A 9,102-nucleotide genomic window follows, 5' to 3' on the forward strand; every position below is an offset into this window, starting at 1 on the left:
GTAAAAGCCAAATGCCTGAAGAAGTAAAACAAACAAAAAATCCTACCTAAGTAAATAATAAATGGGGAGATGATGGTCCCAATCCGTGCAGCCATGGAGCAAATCCCCATTGCTGTGTTTCTGATAACTGTGGGGAACAGCTCTGATGTGACAGCATACACCACACAGAATGCTGATGTGATGCCAAACTTTCCCAACATCTCAAGAAAAACAGCCACACCTGGTAAACCTATGGAAGTAAAAAACATTTAACATTACAGCACAACCTAAAAAGTCAAAAGAGATGCACATAACTAAGTGTTGTTTCCAACTTCCTCATGTAGCTAAATATACCTTACTTAATCATTCGAGCTGTGCAAGTGCTAAATATTCATGATCGGTCGATTAATATGAATTTTTAAACAATGCAGCCATGCTAAAGAGACTGCACTTAAGGCCTTTACACACAATGCATTAGATCGGTCCAAATATTTTGCACGTTAAAATATCTGTTCTAATTCTCACCGACTACAGAACTTCACTTGACGATTTGCCAGGATCTAGTTTAATGAACCAAAAACTTTTTGTCAGTTCCAAATAAATAGCTCTGACCAGTCAGGCCACTGCATCTGGCAACAGGTGCAATTGTAACTTAAAACGGACACTGTTACCGAGTATACAAATACTAAAAAAAATACCATTTTACATGAGACGAACAGCTACAGTAGCCACTGCTCCGGGTCAATGGCCCTCTGAAATTATTTCTCTGCCTCCTCAGATGTGGTTCCAACTCTGTCAACAAGTGCTAAAACTGCTCAACTGCCCTATTTTGTCTCAGTGCATTTTCTGGTGAAAATGCATTTGGAAAATTTAGAACTTTGTGTTGCTTTTTGCACGCGCTCAGTGTGTAATGCCCTTTAGACCCATGTCAGATTTGGTCACAGTGGAAGCTAAAGGTATTCAACTTGGTCAAATAACACGTCACATGCATTCTGAATACATTTTTATTTTATCAAGGTAAGTAAATGGGGTTTTGTTCCTGTTACATTTTCTGAGGACGAAGTGCAAACATTTGTTCATCCACAGTGTGAACTCATTAACAAGTGACCTGCTTGTAACACTTTAATCATTACCTATTGGAATGAGGTGGACACAGAGGATCATGACACCCCCGAGAAAGAGCGTGGAAGACTGGCAGAAGCGCCTGGAGCAGTACTTAAGCAGTACCAAGGCAATTATGTAAGCTGGAACTTCTACGACAGCAGACAAGAAGCTGTTTATGTAAGGGTCACCGTTCAGGTTGGAAGTGTTGAGGACTAAAGCATAGTAGCTGATGGTGATGATGATCCTGCACAGAAATTCAAAGCAAAACTTCATTTGACATAACAAGCAATTATTTTGGTTTAAATCTTTTAATCTCCTAAATCATATGAGCAAATTCTAGATGTACCACAGAAGTGAACATATCAGTGTAATAGAGAATATATTGCAGCTTTTCACAATGACCAAAATGTTTTGCTTCTCCTCCTTCATTGTGAGCGCATCTTCAATCTGTGGCAAAAAACAGACAAAGTGGTTAAACTTTGGATCCTGGACCTGCAGACTTCTGCATATGTGCTATAAAGCCATATAATGAATTTTTATAAAGAAAAATAGGCTAACTTGAAATGCAAACCTAAGCCAAGAGACAAGCATAATCATGGTGCAAATGTCAAAGGTTTTAGTTTTATTCTAACCTAATGCACATTTCTCAAAACACACTCTGATTTAAAATCACCAACTTGCTGATGCACTTACCTCAGCTTGTGTAAAAATTGCCTGTGGCGGCTCTACTTTGTTCAGCTTTGCAGCGTGCTTCAGGATTGCTTCAGCCTCGTTTACTCTTCCTTGAGAGATCAGCCAGCGAGGAGACTCTGGGACTATCCTGAGCAGACAAACACAGTGGCAACATAATATTTTCAGAGAAACACAAACTTGATCATTAATCTGATAGTAAAGCAAGACATTGACGACATCCCTGCCAAAACATCTTGTTGAGTTAGCTGTTTGTTGGTTGAGGTTGAATAGTCGTTTTTGTTTAGGAACGATCCTAAAGTAGTGAAATGACCCAGTATCTGAATGGCAGCCATGACAAGAGCTGATTGATCTGTATAAATGTTCAGGAAAAGTGCTTCAGTGATTTCACTATTTGCGCATCTAGTGTAGAATATGCTGGACTATCCTTCACAAAAAGAAAGGAGATGATCATGTCCCACAGTTCAAGGCAGCACACCATTCATAAAAAACAAAACAAGTGATCAACATGACTGACAAGGAATTCAGATCACGTTGCAAAGTTTGGGTCTGTTTACCATATAAGGCTGTAAATTTCTAATATGCTGACATGTTTTGGAGTCAGAGTTTAACAAACTAACCGGAGAAACATCCGGCGGGCCTGGGCTACAGCTTGGAGGATGTTTTCAGTTGAGTTGATATTTTACTTATTGGCCTTTCAAGATGAAAATGAGCTATTAGCTAAATCTGGTAAAATGAACCTTTTCTCTTAGGGGATTAATGTTTTTGACAAGTTAAGTGGAAAAATGAAACAAAGAGTATGCAACATTTTTTCTATAAATTAGACAGTTTTAATACTGGCAATGAAAATATACACTGTTCCAAACATATGGTTTATAACAGTGAAAATGACAGTGTTACCCCCTACTGTATTTAACCTTAAACAAACAAACTATGAAGTAAAAGCTGGTGTTTTGCTATCTTGAACTATAAATTAATGAATTACCCTTCAATAAGAAATTATATCTTTTTCTTGAGTTGAAAACAACTTTCAGGACACAAGCCATAATGCAACAAATGAAAAAGTCTCACCACCACAGAGGGACGTAGATCAATCCACAGGCAGCCATTGGAATCAGCAGCAACCGCCATTCCCGGAGGAAGTAGGCTGCTCCAGGCATTGCCATGTACCCCAGTGCTGAACCCATAAAAACTCCAAGAGAACAAAACGCCACTCTGGTTTTTGGGCTTAGAATTTCTGAACCTGTAAATGTCAAAAACAACATTTTGGAAAATTTGTAATATTGTTATAAGGAAAGCTCTGAAACTGAGCATTAGTGCAGTCTGTCTTACTGTCTTACTTATCAAATCAGATAAACCATTATGGTCTGGCATGAAGCACAATTCATATGTAGTTTTTGAGGTTGTAACAAGAGCTGTGCAAAAGTGATACATAGTATGTCTATATAACAGTTAGGAATTATGTTTGCTTATTTCTTGATTTCTTTATTCTTTCATTAAGGGCTTCCTAAATTTTATTGTACATCCAAGCAATTGACTTGTACTTCATGCACAGACAAAATTACTTAATGTCTGTGCAGCATAAAAAATCTCATTCCTTATTAGGAAAACATACCTAGCACAAATGCAATGATGTAGTTGGAGAATCCCCCAGCACCCACCAAAAAGAAAATGAAGGTGAAAATCTCCCAGCTTGGGGAGAATATCTGTGCTGTGATTGATACAGTTTGAAGCAGCATCATGATAAAGAGTATTGGTCTCCTTCCATATCTGTAAGGAAACACAGTCTAGTAGACTAGATCAACACAAATACTGTTCAAACATTGTTGTGTGGAGTACAGACCTGTCGGACACCAGACCTGAGATCAACGCTCCCAGTAGCACACCAACATAATAAATGGAGCTGGTGAGTGGAAGTTTGTATGCATTCTCACAAACCAAGTCCCACTGCAAAATCAGTACATCGTTTTCACTCACTTACAATTTGTGGTATACATCTGCAAATCTGTCAACCAATAAAGAAATGACAGGTGACTCAGATCGCAATTTAAATTAGTGGTAGGTTTTAAATCTAAGGTAATATGGTGATAAGTTCTGAAGTCCCACTGTAGGCAACGGGGTCCTGCATGGGCTACATCTTGGAGGATGTTTTCATGATATGCTGATATTTTACTGACTGGAATTCTCAGTAACTAGTTGAAGACAAGAATAGAATAAGAACTCACAGTATCTATGACTTCTGAATATGTAAAGTAAGAGTAACTCTCCCACAGGTAGAAAAACTTTTATTTTTTAATAGTTCCAGGTAATTGTTTGTGCAACAACACCAATAACTTCATTAATTTTTCATAATAACTATCAGTTAGTCTCCCCAGTACGGGGAGAATTTAATCACACGTACAATTTGTAAAACACCTACTTTTAACTCATATACACATATACTGAGAGAAAGTGAGAAAAAATCAGTTTATGTTAGGATAGTTATTGTTTTAGTCTTTTTATTTGCATGATGTAGAGGAAACATTGTGGTTTGATGTTGTTTTGATGCTTGAATGCTTTGCAATCACTGGGGAAAACAAGGAACTGTCAAACTTAAAAAAAAATGTAAGTCAAAATCCTCACCTGTGGCATGAGAGAGATGTTTGAATAAGATGAAAAGGACTAATAAACTAAAGAGCATTAATCTTAAATCCATTGTAACTGTAATGCAACTTTAATTGACAGTAACATTAAAAACATGATGCAGGATGCTGCTGGTTGCTGAGTAAATTCAAGTGTTTGTGTGACTTCTTTCAGTCTGCATAATTCTTGAAACAGTCATCTTTAAGCAAGATTATATTTTAACAAGCATTTGTGTTTGTTTTTTTACGGCACTAATGTACAAATAATTACTTGCTCGACTTCTAGTTGCTGCTTAATTTCCCATTAATAATAATATCACACACCATGAACCCTGTGTATAAGAGTAGAAAATTAAAGTTTGGCATTTTGACCTGTTGTTGTTGTACCTGGTGGGCTGCCAAAGTTTAGCAGTTTACATGAATTAGTTTTACTTTGCATAATAGCTTAATCATGTCATGGAAAAGTCTATGTAAAACTATCTTGTCTGAAATTCTTCACATCCAGCTCCATGCCAGGCACTTCACTTAAAAGCACATCTGGTAACACTGATAAGACTTTCTAGTTACTAGATTGGCAGATCAATGCTATACCTTGTGCATGCATGTTCTAGATAAATCTATGATGCTAAATAAAATCATGACAAATTTCTCACCTCGGTAACAATAGTTGACTGGTAGATGCTTTTGCTGTGTAACCACCCATCTATACAACTCTCCCAAGGTATTTCACTAACGTTCACATCGACATTTGGGATAATATTGTTCTGAGAGTAGTTCCTGACCACATCCAAGTTAAGCCTTGAACAGGAACTCCGCTTTGCATTGCCACTAACAGTTTCCAATGGGATTGTCACATTTTTCCACATCTCGCTGATGTTGTAGTTTTCAGGAATATAGCATTCGTGAGATGGAATAGCACCTATGAATACTATATAGCCGCCAATAAATCCATTTGGGAGAATGCTTATGGCCAGTGCTAAAAAAATCCTGAGCTGAAAGGGTCCCCAAGATCCAAGAAAAGCTGTGATGGTGTCATAGTCTCTGATTTTTACCGTATTCGTTACTTCACCAAAATCCTTCATACTTAAAAGAGTCAGTGCTGAATAGCCAGAAGATCGGATGAGCACTATTGGTCTAAGAGATTTCAGAGGTTGTGAACTGTAAAGCTGAGCTCAGGTTTTATATGCCTCACCTGATATGGGAGGTTACACAGTTACATAAAGTTTTTTTTACAACACTATTTGAGCTTTAGCACATGTTTTGTTGTGCTAAACAAGTGAATATCCTGTAGCTGAGGAGACTAGCGCATTATGACCACAGTTACACAAGATTTTGAAAAGTATTTTATTTAGATTTTAATATTTTCAATGACTTTGATGTTTTCTTCACAGTAGGTTAGGTAAATTAGACATACCAAATACTGTGCACAGAATAAAATTTCAAAACAAAAACAAGTAAAATAGAACTTTTGAAATAGAACAGATACCATGACTTAATAAATTGGATTATTTCAGAATATTTCAGAATTATTTATTTTCATTACAAAGAGAATATTGCAAAGGTTTGAGGTGGGACCTTATCTTTGAATGCCCAAAAACCTGTGAACCATGTAACCAGGTTTATTGTCCACTACCTGGGCGGGTACATGCTGATGGGCCAGCATGCAAAAAGGGCTGGAAGAAAAGGTTTCATTTGGGAAACATAAAAAGTAGGCTGGATCTTAAAAGATGTTGGAAGCTTGAGATAGACAGCTGATGTGTTAATGATGCTGGGGATGTTGTAAAGAGAGCACCACAGTCTCCCCCTCCTGGACTGGAAGCAAAGACGGTTGACATCCCAATGAAGCTTCAAATGGTGAGGCGGTTAGTGAGCATACTTAACCTAAGGACCATGGGGCCTTCAGAAGGAGGGATTGAGGTAGTGATACAGCACAGGGCAGCTTTAAGCTCCCGATTAGCCCTTTCTTTTTGATTGTTGAACTAGAATCCTGAGAACAAGCTAACTTTTGTGCCTAGTACTTCACGCAAAAACAATATATAAATTGGGAATGTCTGTCTGTCTGAGAAAATGTGTGAGGGAATGCAGTTGGAATACAGAGGTGGCTAACAGGAAGGCTTGAAAAAGAGCTGAAGGCAGGAACGAGCCTTGCTTTTGAAACAAATTGAACAGGTTGCACATACTCTCTCTGTAGAGTGGGCTACCAAAGGTTAGCTAAGAGATGGTGCCACTTTAACCGGGGCACCAAGCAAATCTGATAATGTGCACCCAAGGCATCACTTGCATGCGAACGAAGGAAGGCGTGAATACATGGGTCGGGAACAGTAAGTAAAATCACAATGCAAGCCAAGAGTGAGTATGCTGTTTATTAAGTTAAGAAAATAGGGTCTTTGGAACACGATGATCTAGCAATGCATTTTTCTGAAGCATTGGGATGGCGTGGACACAGAGGATCAGGATGGAGGAGGAGAGCTGAAGACTCGGAGAAGGTTCTGGAGCATTACTGAAGCAGTACCAAGACACTTCTGTAAGCTGGAACCTCCCTCAGCAGATGAGAAGCAGCTTAAGTAATGGTTGACATGCTGGTTTGATGTGTTAGGGGTTGAAGTGTAGTAGTTAATGATGATGACAGCGATCCTGCTAAGACAGAGTACTCATAACGAATGAGTTACCCTAATTTAGTTATTTCAATTACAAAGCTTAGTTTTTTTTTTGAGGCAATGGGTTTTACCTTATTTTTTGAAGTTCTTGGAAATAATTCGATTTTACAGTGTAGAGACTTCAGAGTAAAATTGTAAGACTGGAAATGCAAAATACACAACCAAATATCAAACGAATTAGGTGCAGTTTCGAGACTTAAACAACCAAACGTTTGTACTGTATCTAGCTTATGCATATGACTAAAGTTTACATTTTCATCTCTTGGTTTTAATACTTTTCACATTATATGTGGAAACTGTACACATACCACAGAAATGTAATGTTTTTTTCTTCATAGACAACAAATCTTCAAGGTGTGGGGAGGAAAACAACAAGATGAAACTGTAGTTAAACTTTGGATCCTAGATCTGTAAATGAAACACGACTTCTGCACACATGGTACAAAGTGATATAATGAGTGACCTAACACAAACAGGCTAACCTGAAATGCAAACCTGAGTCAACAGACAACAGGAACTCGAGTCTCTTGGTGTAAGCAAGTCTTAACCAAATACTTTTCATATTCACCGGGAACAAAAATATTTATATTTAATATTTGTTTATAGAAATATTTGTTTAACCAAAAAAAAAAAAAAAAAAAAGTCACAAAGCCCTCCTACAGCCTTTTCTAGCCTCTTCTGCTATATTACTTCCAGATGATAAAAAGGCCAAGCCAATGAAACTACATCATAATTAAATTATCTTTCATCTAGTTTTTAGAACCTTTGACCTTTTTAGCACCTTTGCAGATTGTGAAGATCACATATTCAAACAAACAACATATTTCCAAGACTCTTATTTTAGTTTGGGTCGAAATAGCCTCTGAGGGGCCTCTTACTTTATTCTTCTTAACAGCTTCTTCCAGAATGGCCTTTACGCTTCCCTGAGAGAGCAGCCAATGGGAAGACAACAATACTAACAATATAACTACAATATCTGACAATATCAATGTAACCAAACGATGACCTGGACACATCAAAGAAAAACTTAAATTGGATGTTAAAGTTTACTTTAAAATCACTTTAAAACAGTCACAAATTAAGCCATCACCATCGCTTATTAATTTCATATGATGGTGTTACCTTTATTTAGTAAATGGAAAAGGGACTGGATCTTATACAGTATTTCTGTTCTACTGGAGCATCAACGTGGTTTATACAACATGTCTCATTCATGCGTTGACACCCATTCAAACAAGCACTTTTTATTTTTTACAACTAAATGCTTTCTATTGAACATTAACATTTCAGATGCCAACTTGGGGTTCATTAACTTTCCCAAAGATGCTTTGACATCAAAACTTTGTGCTCAAACTACCAGCCTTCCAGTTACTGGATGACCAGTTCAACCTCCTGAGTTACAGCCACGACCATACACGTTGATTTTTTTAAATATTATTCAACCATCTTGTTGCTGATTGACTTCAGTGTAACTGATTTGTTGCATCATCTAACCTTCTTAAGCATCAAGTCACAACCAGTTTCCCTGGAAAATATCTTGATGCTGCCTTGACAATTATAGTTTCTCTAAAGATAAGATAAGATAAGATAAGATAAGATAAGATAAGATAAGATAAGATAAGATAAGATAAGATAAGATAAGATAAGATAAGATAACCTTTATTAGTCCCACACGTGGGAAATTTGTTTTGTCACAGCAGGAAGTGGACAGTGCAAAAGTTATATAGCAAAATTAGAATACAATAAGAATAAAATACTGTACACAACTGTACAGAATAGAATAAAATACTATATACAGTAGAATAAATAGAATAAAATATACAATAGGATAAAATAGAATACAAATGCTGTATACAACTGAGTAAAGGAGTGGGCCCTCTACTCCAAACAACCTGAGTCTACGCAGCAGGTACAGCCTGCTCTGCCCTTTCCTGGGCGTCTGAGTTATGAGTCCAGTCCAGTTTATTGTTCGGATGAACACCAAGGTACCTGTAGCTGTCCACAGCCTCAATGTCCATACCTTGGATGTTCAGTGGTTGCAGTGGAGGATG

At 37.4% G+C, this 9,102-nt stretch overlaps 1 protein-coding gene across 1 annotated transcript in view; it reads right to left on the reverse strand.

The window, feature by feature from the left end:
• Nucleotides 1-5,476, reverse strand: part of slc22a4 (solute carrier family 22 member 4) — a 7,943-nt gene extending 2,467 nt beyond the window's left edge. Inside the window, exons 1-8 of the mRNA XM_005727928.1 lie at nt 5,048-5,476; nt 3,617-3,720; nt 3,389-3,543; nt 2,845-3,016; nt 1,777-1,903; nt 1,430-1,530; nt 1,113-1,327; nt 47-229 (exon numbers count right to left, since the gene is read on the reverse strand). Coding sequence (XP_005727985.1) covers nt 47-229; nt 1,113-1,327; nt 1,430-1,530; nt 1,777-1,903; nt 2,845-3,016; nt 3,389-3,543; nt 3,617-3,720; nt 5,048-5,476 — 1,486 coding nt within the window. The remainder of the gene's footprint in view (nt 1-46; nt 230-1,112; nt 1,328-1,429; nt 1,531-1,776; nt 1,904-2,844; nt 3,017-3,388; nt 3,544-3,616; nt 3,721-5,047) is intronic.
• Between the last annotated feature and the right edge of the window lie 3,626 nt (nt 5,477-9,102).

This window comes from Pundamilia nyererei, unplaced genomic scaffold (assembly GCF_000239375.1).
Source record: "Pundamilia nyererei isolate P.nyererei 1_Seehausen unplaced genomic scaffold, PunNye1.0 scaffold00026, whole genome shotgun sequence".
Classification (NCBI taxonomy): Eukaryota; Metazoa; Chordata; class Actinopteri; order Cichliformes; family Cichlidae; genus Pundamilia; species Pundamilia nyererei.